The sequence below is a fragment of the Anomalospiza imberbis genome, chromosome 1 (assembly GCF_031753505.1).
Source record: "Anomalospiza imberbis isolate Cuckoo-Finch-1a 21T00152 chromosome 1, ASM3175350v1, whole genome shotgun sequence".
Classification (NCBI taxonomy): Eukaryota; Metazoa; Chordata; class Aves; order Passeriformes; family Viduidae; genus Anomalospiza; species Anomalospiza imberbis.
In genome coordinates, this window is record NC_089681.1 from 22,997,109 (window position 1) to 23,011,803 (window position 14,695).

The following is a 14,695-nucleotide window of genomic DNA, read 5'->3' on the forward strand; positions in this document are numbered from 1 at the left end:
CACCCAGTTCTAAGTAATACAATGTTTTTCAACAGTTGCCACTAAACAACATCAACCCCACATGTACAAAAGAAATTTAAGTTGTAGATATTGCATAGCCAAATACTGAAGTTTCTAAAAACATGATTACATTAGGGTGCAGCAGCCATTTAATCAGTAGGGAAACTATTGCCAAATTTCCCTAGCAGAATCAAATGCTTTTAGTTAGCTCTTGGGTTTTAAATAGGTGATTAAAGTTTTAGAATATTTGCCATGCTTTATGCCACAAAATCCAGCATACACTTTAGTCTTAAAATCTGATAGGCCTTCTGGTAGTTAAAATAACTAAATAAACAAACAAACAAATAAATAAAATTATCATTTTACAAATTAAAAATTTCCTCCATATCAGTTTCATATTAATTTGGCTGTTTTCATCATGACAAGACCTCTGTTTTAGAACAAATGACAGCAATATTGCCACTCCCACAAGGCACGGGATAAAAGACAGCCTCCAATTCATAGTACAAAAGCTAGTTATTAATAAAACATACACACACAGAGGTACTACCTATTTCAACAAATATCAACAAAAATACTTCGAAGAAAATACATTTCCTAACAATGCCAAAGTTCTTTTTTCACCCTTTCTCTTGTTGCTTTTTCACCATTTGTTTTTCTACTTCTCTTGCCCATTAGTTCACTGTCATGAAGTAATGGGCTGGCACTCTCAAAACTTTCAAAACCAAATCTCTATAATAATCTTCTAACTCTTTCAAATTCACTTAATTTGTAGCAGCAACAGAGATCAGCTTACAGTCACAGGAGAGAGGCTCACAGAATTGTATTTAGAAACCCTTCAACATTTTGGAATGAATAGAAAAACAATCCACATGGAGAAAATGTGATAATGGAGCCATAACATGATGGCATCAGGCTCTTAAAATATTTCTCCTCAAAGCTCTATTGTATGCATTATTTACTTTGAGCATAGGGATATCTGGAAGCCACATCAAAGACATAATGGACAGACATTTTGTCAACATATGTAGAACTGATGCCAGGCCATAAAACAACACTGCACTGAGTATTACACATCTTCAGAAAAGTCTGGCTGTTTTGTGTTGATTTTTTTTTTCTTGAGGTTGGGATGGATTTTTGGTCTACAAATTATTTCTTCCGTTATGTGCATGAATGCCTAACAGGCACAGAAGCCTGGATAAGTTTTATGTTCTCTTGCTCCCTGGATCTTTGCCCAGTATCACAAAATCTGAGACAGGGCTGATCTTTGAAACTGGGAAAGGAAGAAGAATGAAAAAATAAATAAGCATCTATGTCCTTTGCAGAACAGGTTTTGTTACATCAATCACAGACTGGTAAAGAACCTCACAATCTATGCTACTACATTAGCCTCGCTGTTTCTCAGGTCATCCCTAGGACTGCTACTTTCAAAGTGCTGATCAAACTTGGCTTTAAGCCACAGTGAATTCTTCAATGGTCTTTCATGTCCTTGGTGTTCAAAATGGAGACAATTTTCAAATTGTACATACTGCAGATATGGCATTCCATAAAACCAGAAGGCCAAAAAGCTTTGTAAAGTGAATTCCTGGAACAGCTCTCCAGGATTCTGAAAAGGCCACTTATAAGCTCCTCTGTTTCTGCTCTAAAGTATTTATCCTGGATCACAGAATAATGAGCAGCCATTAAATTTATGTACTTTGTAGGGCACTTAGGAAACAGTTTTTCCATCACTTAGTAACTGTAGGATAAGTAAAACAGCGCTGCACACCAAGAAACACACAGTACGAAGAGACACTGAAAGTCAAGATTGTAGAAGAGTTATAATTTTATCCACTTTGATACCTTTTCAGTTAATCACATATTTTGTGGTTCCATGTTTGGCACATTTGGTACATTGAAGCCAGATTAACAACAAACAGCTGCTATTTATAGCATTTCCCCAGAGATGGGAACGGTTGCTGCTGCACTTTAAGACCAATCATGTTACATCTGTATTAAAATGAGAAGACAAACATGTTTTACTGCCAACTCTGCCTGAATTTCAAATGAAAACCACATTAGTAAACTTGTGAATTTCTCAGTCAGTCAGTCTCCAGTGTCAGCTTACATAGTTTAAATAAAACATCTCACCAGCACACAATACAGCACAAAAGGATGCTAGCTGCAAGGGCCTAGGTGCAAAAAATTCTCAAATACTCCTCCAAGATAAAAGGCAGGAATGGACTGCAACTGTCTCTAACCTGCAGTAGCCTGGACCTCAGCAGGTTCTGCTACCATACCTTTGTCATTTCAAAAACTCTTTGGCTCAGTTGTCAGCAGTCATACAGGCTTAAATACGTTAAGTCCCACAACCCACAGGTTTTCTGCTCTCATTGCTGTCCTAAGCACCGTGAGAATGGGATCCCAAGCTCAGAAAGGTTGCCAGAACATCAAGTCATAGCACGTTTGATCCCACTGTTTCCCATTTGTTTATAAGAAGAAAAGGTGGATCTTGAATTCATTATCTTATAGGCACAGGCTCACCTCCTTTAGGCACCTACAGGTTCATCAGGCCTCAGCAGGCACTGAACAAGGTCCTCAACTCTCATGAGGATGGTGGATGTCTCTGCTCTGACCATGCATGATCACACCATGCACTCTGACATAGGAAGAGTCTTGTCTAGGGTGAACAGTCCTTTCCTAACTTAGAAGGAATGATACAATTATAAACAGAACAGAGACACTGGTGAGACTATAAAATCCACTTCCTTTTTCTGTTCAGATGCTTTCTACACCACCTGAAAACTTACTACTGCAAAGTAGCAGCTTGCAGTAGGTTTCACCATGCATTTTTTTCTAGCTGGAACAATTGCTTACTGCCTGCTGGCCAGCCAAACAGAAAGGATAAAGCAGGAAGGAAACCTGAAGTATCAGTGGATTAATTTTTCAAAATTACTTGCACATAGGGCATACAGAGATGCCTCAAAAGGACACAGGACATCTGCGCGCATGTCACATCATCACCTCTGAAGATGAATGCACCCCTGAGAGCTTGATTCTTCAAAAAGCAGTAATAACATTTCTTTTACTGCTTTAGGTTACTTGGAAATGCAAATGTGTTGAAGTTAAGCACAGGTACCTAAAATAAGGTTCGCAACTCAAACAATTCTGAGTAGCCATTTGATGATTTCAACATTTCTTGTGGCAGCAATGAATTTCAGAACGCTAAGTCTAAAATACAGGAAACCTTTAGGAAAATATACCAAAAATATGTCAACTACTATTTTTCTGTTTTCCTTAACATTTTTCTAGCTTTACCCCCCAAACCCCAATTGCTATATGCAAGAATACACATAAAGCACTCAGAGAAATGATTGAAAAAGGAGTAACAGCACTGGATATGATGAAAAAATGGTCAAATTAAAAAAAAAAAAACACAAAACACAACAAAAAACAAAGCAAAACAAAAAATAACCCCCCAAACAAACTCTAAACAGGTATGAAAAAAATAAATTCTTTTATCCTTTAATGTATTTTAATAATAATACTTATTAATATTGTTTGTAATATAAATTTGTCAGATATATTATTTCAGTTCATGGTGATTATTTTAATAAATATGTTGAAATTTCATGGACTGAGTAAATTAATTATTTATAAATCAAGTAGTATATTAAATCCTGGTCAATATATAGATGAACACAAGTATACCTAAATGTGTAGTTACATCTTGAGCTGAATCACTTTTCACGAGACTTCACACACTTTCTTCAGGGTCCTACAGCAACCCTCATTTTCAACTACATTTCAGGGGTTTAAGTTGTAAGACCTGTGACCAGTTATGTTTCACAGGTTTCAACCTAATTTTAAACTGCTTTGCTTTAGACCTTTGTAGGAGCAATACCACCCACTGTTCATTTCTATCCCAGAGTTGAGATCCAGATTTGGGTTTGTTTCAATTCAAAACTTAAACTGAAATTTTGGCCCATGGAAATGGCATCTTTCTATTCCCATGGATTTGTACTGCATTTTGAAACACTTCGGCATAGAGGGCCTTGTAAGAGATTGGATCTGCAATGTGTTTTATTGCCTAAATAGAGAGATGGTTCCCATTTTTACCAGAGTAACACAATGGAATGAGCATGGTAATGAGTACTAAAAAACCTAAACATTCACTTGTTTTATTTTCCTGTTTCTTGGTTACGTTTTCAAAGTGTGTCCACTACCACTCCCATTATCATCAGCAGGGGGCTTGTAAATAAGCCTTTACCCAGTGCTTAAAAAAATGAGCTTATCAGTGGAAGTAGTGAAGAGATCCTAATCCACTTCATTACTTAAAGAAACAGAGCAGGACAGCAAACAGAAAATCAAGTCCAGGTAAGCACTTTAACATATCTTTGAAGTCTACATTTGAAAACTTCATAATTGAAATATCAAATTTTGAAGTACACCAAACATAATTCAGGAAAGACAGCCAATTAACTGGTTAGAAACATTGTTAAAAATGCAGATGACATAAAATTAAATTAAATGCACCCTTATTATAAAGTTGGAACATTTACCTTGGTAAATATGTGTTTCATGAAGCTAGACTCACAGATGATGTTATGTAAACCAATCAACCATCAGGGTAGTTACTCTTTCCCTGCCCAGTGATCAAGCTGCTGAAATTGTACACTCACTGCGGATCTCTGACACCACAAGCCAGAGTTACTGAACTGTCATCTCAGAAAAGATAAAATCTCTTAAATAGATAAAATCTCTTGCCTGGTTTAAAGGTAAGAGATAGACATTCTTCTTCTCCATTGAAGCCATAAAAAGTACAGTGTTTAAAAAAGCATTGTGGCTCATTAGGTACTCTAGCAGCACTTTCTAGTGCTGCTGTAATTGAGGTTGCATCAACATTTTCACAATAAAACATATTGCCAGAAAGGTAATTCCATGTTTTAAGCTGACACAGAAGACTTTGTACCAGACACAAATCCTTCAGCACCATGAGTTTGGTTTGTATGATTTTTAGCTAAGAAGTTGGAAGAAAAGAGAAAGCAAGAAGAAAAGTCTTACAAATGGAAGACAGCAATGTAGAATTATGAAATGTTCAAACAGAATTTGTGGTGCAGACAGTTTATTCCAACCATACACACCTGCTAAACATAGCCATGAAAGCTGTTACATGCAAAAGATTGAAAAGCTAAGATGTCTAAAATATAAAAGAGCATGTGAATGAAAGTTACTTGTTTTAGGGATTTATTCAGAAGGGATGGTTTGGTTTTTTGATTGTTTCTTCCACATTTTTAAAGAAAAATGAGGGGTTTTTGTATATTTTCACCCACCTGCTCTGGGTACTTGCTTCCAACTATCTCTGCCACAGTGTTAAAGGACAGAGAGTCTGGATAAGTCTTAGCTCCCATCCTCAGGTGTACAACAATCTTAGTGCCACGGAGAGACATTCGTGACATCATTTCAGCATCTTCCACAGTGATGCAAGCAGTGGGAATTTGGGGTACATCAGGCTGGTAACTCTGCCCCCCAGTATGTGGACTGTTAAAAAAAACAACAAAAGACAGTGTTAACAACTCAGCTCTGCAATTTTTTAGCATTACTGTAGAACTATTAAAAAGAATGACCATCATGACCATCCCTGCCATACTATCAAAAGGGGCGTAGCTACAATTTTTAATAAACCTTTTGACAAAATACATCAAGTGTTTTTACACTGATCAGAATATCTGACTGTTACTATTATATATGTCTAGAATTCTATTCATTGTCAGCTCTATTTGGGTCATTGCCATGCTTTGATAACACACTCTATTCACTGCTTTACCAGAAAGAAAAGCATTGAAAAGTCTAAATGAACAGGCTGCCATAAGTGCTTTTTTTTTTCCTGTGGCAAGTAATGAAGTTAAAATTGACTATTAAATTTTAATTCTATTTTCCAAATAACAGAATTGCAGAACAGATTAGGTTGGCAGGAACCTCTGGAGATCATCTGGACCAACCACCCTGCTTGAGCGGGCCACCCAAAACCAGATGCCCAGAACCATGCATGAAAATCTTCACCTGTGACCCTTCTCACAGCACCAGACACACTTTTCTATACATTTAAATGAACAATAAAAAATTTAAATTGGGTTATTTTTAAGTCTTCTAAACTGGAAAAAAAAAACATTTAATTTCTGGAGGATATATGTTAAGGAGGAAATTAAAAACCTACTTTGTAAGGCTATATATTAGGTAAAATGGGAGAGATTATTCAGTTCTATTTATTGAGAAGAATAATCCTTTCTCAACAATAACAAGTCATATTGTAATCAATAACATAACCTGCAGAGTAGATATGTATAAATATTTATTTCACATGGAAATACTAAAAACATAGTACAGTTACAGAGGTCTTACAGGAGCTTCTTCAGAGATCTGTCTATTAAGTGACAACAGAAATTATTGCTCCTGGTTGCTTACAGCTGAACCTCAATCAAAGGCCAGTGTCTCTTTCCATCGGCTTTGCAGGTCAGGTGACCCATGGCTCACCTTTAAAATAACATTTAACCTGAAACTCGGCATTTCCTGTGCCATGTAATACTCCCTGAGTGGGATAAACTCATGTAGACTTATAAGTTCAGACCTTTTTTTCTTTTTTGTTTCTTTCTTTGTCAGAAAAAAAAAAGGCACCCCTCATCCCCACTTTTAAACTGCGATAACTTGCTGCGTATGTTTAATATTTCTTTGAGTGTTTGGGGATAAATCCAGCATGTTAACCAAATGACTTTCCAAATAATGTAAAATAAACAGACTGAAAAAAAAAAAAAAAAGAAAAAGAGAGATGACAGTTTCATGTACTAATGTTAAAAAAACCCAAACCCTACATTCAACAACTGAGCAGAAACTGTTTGTTTCTGGTCATTTTAAATGAATGTTTTTGCCTATATTTTCTGGCAAGTTTATGTCTTAGTACTAACATCGTGTATATGCTGAATTGCCGTAATTCAAGTTTTATCAATGATTCCAAGGTCCTTCTTATTTCTCAGATGCTCAACAAAAGAAACCCCTAAAACTGTATTTGTTTCTCCAATTTAAGCAGCAAGCACATTTATTGCAGATGCTCCATCCTGATGTTCCACCACAATTGTGGATAAGCTTCTGACAACTCACTATGGCCCACACATGCTTACACACCTCAAGTGAAGGAACATTTGCAGGTACAAAATTTACCCAGCTAGCCCAAAAAATAAACCTTGAAGTTACCTGGAAGTGCCATTTGTATACTTAAACTGCCACTCTGACAAGATAAAGGTAAACCCTACTACCCAAATTAAGCCATATTGGCACAGGCTGGCAGAGCCAGCAACAGCTCAGATGATACGGATCTGACAAGAATGGACGCCTGCCCAAATTATTTCTACAAAAAGGGAAATGGACCCTAAGCATGACCAGTACCGACACAAAGCAATACCACAGTACCGTAGATTCCTAATGCTGCAAGATGAACTCACATAGAGAACATTTGTGGCAGACACTAAGCATCCTGGGATGCACCTGATGAAAGTTTACACGCATGCAAAACATTCCATGTGTTAAGTATATCATCTACATAATAAATTGCTTAATAAAGTGCCAAAGAGAACATAAAAAAAATCTAAGCAAAGCAAATTAAGTGCCTTTTATGTAGAGATAACCAAGAACTGGAAGGGCTACTGACCATATGGAAAGACCTGAGCAAGAACTAACAAAAAAGAAATTACTAGCAGACTCTCTGTAACAGATGGAGAGAAGCATTCCTGAGTTAGGCTCAAAACAGGACAAACAGGATGTAGTTTGGTAAAATCAGAAGAAAGAATTTTTTGGGGGGCAGGGGAGGGCTGGGAAGCAGGGGGAATGACAAGGAAGGTTTTTTTCCATTGACCCTGAACAAACATGATTTTGGGACTATTATTTCAAAGAAGAAGGATCTTCTTTAAAAAAAAATCTCTCTTGCATTTACCATTCCTTGCACTTTGAAAAGAAAATAAAAGGAAAGCATCACATAACACCAGCTATAGAGACCACAAAGAACCCTGACTCTGAATCAGCATTCAGCTTAAAAACATTGGTACCTACAGGTAAGCAAGGTGCACCTCTGGCATTTCCCACTAGCACCTGGGAGTAACGTTAGTGTCTGCTTCAAACACACACTCTGAGAAATGCTGTTATCCAACAAACCCTAAATTAATTCTGCTAAACTTTAAGGGTAGTTAGGCTATTTAATATATGATACCCCAGTTCAATACCACAATTTGGTGTTTAGAAGAGATGGTAAGTAGTTCTCCCATTATTTTTTATTTACTTAAGAAAAGCACCCGTTTTGATTTTAGATCTACTGAATCACCTCTCATCCAGATTTAAACCATTAATTGAAAGCATATTAATGTTACTACAAACTCAAGAGTCATCTGGTCCTGACATTCTTGTTCAACAGCTGACAAAATTCAGATAAAGTGGTTGAATTTTGCTTTTGATAAACCTCTAGATTTCACATCTTGGAAAGCATTTAAGAGAAGTGTTATGGTATGAATAAAAGCAGAGAAAAGGCTCAAAAAAACACCAACATTTTCTCTGTTAAAAGTACATGTCAAATGGCTAGTAAGAAACAGATGTGGCTTGTATCTTACACTAAAGTGTAAAGGGAGAATAAAAAAATTCAAAAAGCAGACAGTTAGTTTCTCTTCTGAGTAAAACAATCAAATGTGGAGAAACTAAAAAATGTGGATGAAAAGATGTGCTGCTGGTGTCAGGTCAGTTCTAACTCTTCTTACTGTGGTAGCTGACCTCACATGCTCCATTGCTTTGTTCCTGCACTTCCAACCCTTATCTCTAAGATAAGCTAAATTGCCCAGGGAAAAGCAAATTGTGTAAGAACCAGTGCTTCAAGCTAAACTGGATGCTCTGATAGAAAACAGACCTCAAGTTGAAACCTTAGAAAACGATAGCAATCTCCTAAGGGGAGAAGTAAGCATGACAGTACAAGAACTCTAACACAGCTAAAAGGAAAAATAACCCAACCAATCAAAACTTGATTATACAAAAGCTTAGAAAGATTTATTTCAGCCATAATGTGTATGCACATACCCCCAGTGCACCATTCTTCACATTAACCTAGAAAAGCAATCTTCTGGAGCTGGGAAATACAAAATCAGTGTTATCTAAGAATTGCCAGTGTTGTCTAAGTTAGCTCATTCAGACAAACACATTGCAAGACTCTAATTACATATGTGACCGCCTATTTTCTACAGGACACATGTAAAATTCACTGTATGAGCTACATGTAAACCAAAAATTCGTATCAGATCAGCTAGTTTGTTAATATTGACTTAAATCATGAAATACATTCCTGGGTAGAGCCATGACTACATTAATCACTTGCTATAACCACAGCAAGCTCACAGCCTTAACTCAGTAACAGGCGCACATCTTCCACATACTTTGCTTCTGTTTTTTCACTTGTATATTCTACATATCACAGAAAATCCCCTCATCACATACAAAGCTTTACACTTTAAAGGGGGTGATGGAAGATACTGCCGCAAAACAGGAGGAAAACTACAGATCGTGCTCTCACAGCTATCTAGAGAGAGGAGCTATTCAGGAGTGCCTCACTCCTGTAACTTTCTCTGCATCACGAGCAGCATGGCAAAGCCTGAACTCCACGCAAGTAAATCCCCTTTTCCAGCACCACAAACTCCTTACAAAACAAAAGTTGCCCTTGTTTGCACTCCAGCTGTGCATGTTCTTCCAAGATTCTCACCATTTTCTGGATAGAGAGGCCAACTGTAATTGCAATTAGTCAAAACGTCAGAAGTATTGTTAATCTTCTCAGAAGAATTAGGTCGATAAAAATAAAATCAAGACTGTTCCCCATTTACAACCACTTGGCAAAACCCAAAAGAAATAAATTCAGCCTAATTTTGTATTTCTGTCATAATTTGTCCCAAGACTCACTTGCTTTGTTTGCTTCTTATATTTGATTTGTTGGTTCACAGTAAGTTGAAAAGATATCAAGACTGTCAAATTCAAATCCAAATAGGAATACACACAGAAAATTTTAAGAAACTGCAGAGTAAAAATACTATACAAATATGGAATAAATAGTATAAATAAATAACGGAGTGTAACGGAGTGTAGGAAAGGCTCCAGAAGCTACTAGCTTTACCAAGGAAAGTTCCCTTTGAAGAAGAACACAGCATTAATTCTCTTACCACATAGACTCCAATTAAATTAACATTTAGAAAACTGCATTTAGTGACTGCTAGACACTCAATAAAATTAGGCTTTACCAAACAAGAATAATAGCTTTGCCATAATTACATATGTCCTAGGTTACAGAATATAACTTACACATACATGTTTGTATTTCACTTTAATATTCAGTAACATAAGCACCAAGAGAATTCCCCAATAAGTACAGAATCTTTTAAAAACAGCATGGATTAGATATGGTTTGCCAAACAAGAAGCAGAAAACAACTCTGAATAGTAAAATGATCAAATAAAGTTCGATGCATTCTACCCTGGGACTATCCAACTGCTGGGAAAGTAGAACAGCTTTCCAAGAATCTGTAGAAAATGAAAGTTTGCATCAGCTGCTCTTCAACTGAAAAAGAAACTTGCTGGATCTTACAGACATGAGGATGATTCTCCAGCAGCTGACATCTTGAGGGAACTATTTAAGTCATACACCTGTTTGGCCTCCTTCTGCTCAGTACGAATCGCCAAGCTCTGTCCTTCTGTGTTTACATCCCTGCCTTGTGAGAATGCAGCTGCCTGCTGCACGCTACAATAGGTACATTAGGAGAGGGCTCCTGGAGTGAACACCACTGGCAACCCAAATTGCCAGCAGCTGCGAGGATTATGGCTTCATAGGCTTTGTTTGTGATTTTTTTTTTTGTTGAATTCCTAGCTTCTCAGCCTTGAACACAAGTCTTATTTATATCTTCAGTGACCCCCTCAATCACCAAGGACCAATGCACACAGAGAACAAATTCTAAAAACCTCACTGATAACAGATGTTATATTTTACACCTACAGTAAGGATATAAATAAATCCAAGCAAACAAACAAAAAAGAAATCAAGACTCAAAACAACAACCCCCCCTCATTTTCTTTATTTGGAAAGCAGCAAATCAAAGAAGTATCACAAGGCTAGCAATACAAAAGCAAACTAAGAGCTTGAATACTGACCTGCTCTTCATACCATCTCCATTTAATGACGTTTTCATTATTATAATTACCTCTTACATCAAAATTATCGAGCACAAATAGGTGTGAAGAGGCATTAGAGATTTCAGGGTACCATATCAGTCCTTCCAAGTCTCTGATTCATTAGAGATAGGGAGTAGCAGAGAGGGTCAAGCTCTCCCACACACAGGCATACACATACACAGCAGAAACATGAGTCAGCCCTAGCACTGGACAGAATACATCATGGGGCAGCACAGGGAGCTCCCTCCTCCTTTCCAAGGATGGTCATGGTAAAGGGTAATGCACAGCCAACACTTAGCTGAAGGAAAAGAGTAGGATTAGAGGATATTTGTCTTACCACCATAAAACTTCTCCCTTTTAATCAGCTGACCCCCGAGGTAAATAGAGGGGAGCAAGGTCTGCAAGGAGACAGAAGAAAGTCTCAGATTCACAGAAGACCATATGGACAGTGCTTTTCTTCTTTCCTTCCTTCTCCATGCAATACACCATTCAGAGCAGTATGTTCTTTGGACACTGTCCTCCATAAAAACCAAATCAATCTTAAACTCATATGCATTTAGGAACATCTCCCTTCAACAAGCTGTGGTATGCAAACAAAGCCTCATGGAGATACACTTTTAAAGTGTAAAAAATAAGAGAAGTATCAACAGGAATATAAAGGTAGTCAAGTAAAAAACCATCAGGTAGAAATGGCAGTGAGAGAGGGTAAACATATTTCTCAAGTCAGCAGGAGACAAAACGTCTATGTATCAAAGGCAACTATGTAGATGGATTAAGAGGAGAACTTTTAAAAATAAAAAAACTAGACAGTAGAATAACATAGTTATTATCATCTCAGATAGCATGGAATAAAATTCCAAGAGTAAAATAGAAGTGAGGAATTGGAGAAATCTAATTATCTTTTCTTCTGTTTGTAAGTACAAGCTTTTCCACTGAAACACTTCCATTAACCTCAACAGAAGGGTGTGAGACAACAAGACACTTGTCCAGGTGAGTCACAATATTTTCTGAAGAAAACTGAAACTGAACAATCTTCCCTACATAAATGATTCTTTCACTCCCACACTTCTAATTACTATAGAATACTAAACATCTTTTTGATGTTCTGTTAAACAATTCAATACTTTTACCATTCAAATAAAAAGGAGAATAAAAAATATGTTGGTAAAAATAATACAGAGGGGAGTATCACTTATTTTTTCTCTCAACTGAGAAATTTTAGTAGTATCACTTGAAAGGGACTGTTTTAACTACACCTGATCATTACATTACTGTTATCTAGTTCACACATTATACAGTTCCTCTTATGCAATGTAAAATGCACTATTAATGCCTGAGTGATAAGAAAACATTATCTAATAGTGTATTACATTTATTTGATAAACTCATTCTCTAATAAATGGTATATTTTTATTTCCAAAATTCAGGCAAGTCTTGCCTGCCACTTCAAACTTACAGACACCCTGAATTTTTAATCTTTGAACCTGAAATCCACTGTAAGCATAAAAGTTCTTTTTTAGGAAGAGTGTATTTTTAAAGTTCATTATAGTATTTTAACTCCAGTGAACTACAACAAATATTGAGCAGCCCCACAAAATGTCATGCCAAGCATGAGTATTCTTTCCCCGGCTGTATTTTTTGACAGTGACAGATTCTTCCAAAAGCTTCATAATCTACATCAGATGATATAAAAATTGTCCCAGTTGTGTTTCCTCTTAACAGCTCCTTTCCTGGCAATTAGTTGTGTCTGGGAAATGAAGAATGTCAGGCTTAAAAAAAAATCCAGTACAAACAATGGTTGAGAGAATGACTCTCAAGTTTTGGGGATCTTGCTGTGCTATGGGTTTCTTTGGGAGCATGCAGGAAGAACACCTGGAACACAGCAGTTTTCATAAGGAAATTAATGTAGGGGTTTTCTGAGAAAGTAGTTCAGCCTGAGAATCGAAGTAATTTGCCTTCCTCAAAAGGAAATGAGAAATTGCTGACAAAATGCAACACTTTCTCACTGGGTGTTTTTTGCTAACAAGTTTGTTGTGTTCTTCAACATACACCATATATTCATATTGTTTTGCATAATGTTTGACGTTTTTTCCTCTTCCCATTTAATCCTGGAGATACAGCAATTCCCTCATCATCTTCTGAATGGGTGAGAATTCCACTTTTGCAATTTATGGGTTTCTTTAATATCTAATAAAGAGTGCCTATGACAGTCTGTGCTGGAAGAGAGACTATCTGGAACAATATACTTTTCTCTCATTTTCATTAGTTGATCCATGTTGCTCAGGAAAATGTTGTAAAAAAGGTAGCAGGCTGGAGGCTGGTACCATAATGATCATCACTTTTACAGCCTGTACATAAATTAAAATACGCAAATTATTTTGGATCTGAACCAAGAGATACAGGCACACAGCCAGTCAGATCAGATGAATTGTTAAGGTGACATGGGTTTAGGGACATGATGAGATTCCAGACTACCTTAAAAGTGACAGCTGTGAGAATGCCAGAGCTCTCCAAGTCCACTCCTGGTAGTGCCAGGAGAAGAGGATTGCCACCCAGGACCACAGGCTTCCTCACTTCCTCCTCACCCATGTGTCCAGGGTCTCAGTTTTGTTCAGGCAGCCTCCAAGAGGGAGGCATGCAGCAAGTCACCTGCACTCAGCCTCGTGTACACCCCACAGCCTTAGGGCTCAATACAGGAAAACACTGAAGATCACTTAGTGCAAAACAGCAAGACAGTAACAGAACAAAAAGTGGGAGTTTTCTTCCCAATGTTTAGGTACTACGTACTTATTATTCCCCCACCCCACAAAGTACACTGTGCAAGAAAATTATCTTCCTGATTGTGAATGATTGTTAACACTGAGACCATGTATGCAACTTCATGAATAATATAAATAGAAAATCTTGGAAAAAAACTATACCTACTTTGAAAGAAGTGCATAATGTAATTTTTAGAAGCAGAACTGTGTTTTACAAGCTAATAGACACAGGCTGAATTACCTTGCAGCTGTCAAGTTAAAATTTCTTCCTCTAAAATACTCTATGCTACACTTCTGTGTAAGCATAGTGGAGTTAAATTGTTTACTGGAAATTGTCCTTGTTTCAAATCTAACTTCTCTACAAACAGCGAATTTTACAGAACAAACTGAAATGTGTGCAATTCATAACTATTTATCAAATAGTTTAAAACAATTGTTCCGTAAGTGCAGCCCAAAGATCACCTGCAGTTTGCAAAGCCTTTGTACACCCAGCTCTCAAAGTGGGCTTTTACTAATTTCATCTACATGAAGCTACAGTTTCACTGGCCTGCAGCTGAATCTTGTGATGTAGCCCACACACTGATTAATACCAGTATTAACAAAACTCCTGTTTTAAGGACAGTGCTTGATCGCTGATCTAACCACAGAACTCTTCACCTGCAATGAACAGTTGATGGTTAATGTGACCCAGGATACAGTGCAAATCACAGGGTGGCATTT

General features: G+C 37.1%; 1 protein-coding gene across 4 annotated transcripts in view; it reads right to left on the reverse strand.

The window, feature by feature from the left end:
* The window catches only part of CPQ (carboxypeptidase Q), a 130,991-nt gene that overhangs the window by 90,399 nt on the left and 25,897 nt on the right, over nucleotides 1-14,695 (reverse strand). For all 4 annotated transcript variants that reach the window (XM_068184365.1, XM_068184341.1, XM_068184357.1 and 1 more), the window contains one exon: nucleotides 5,313-5,520. In XM_068184365.1, coding sequence (XP_068040466.1) covers nucleotides 5,313-5,520 — 208 coding nt within the window. The remainder of the gene's footprint in view (nucleotides 1-5,312; nucleotides 5,521-14,695) is intronic.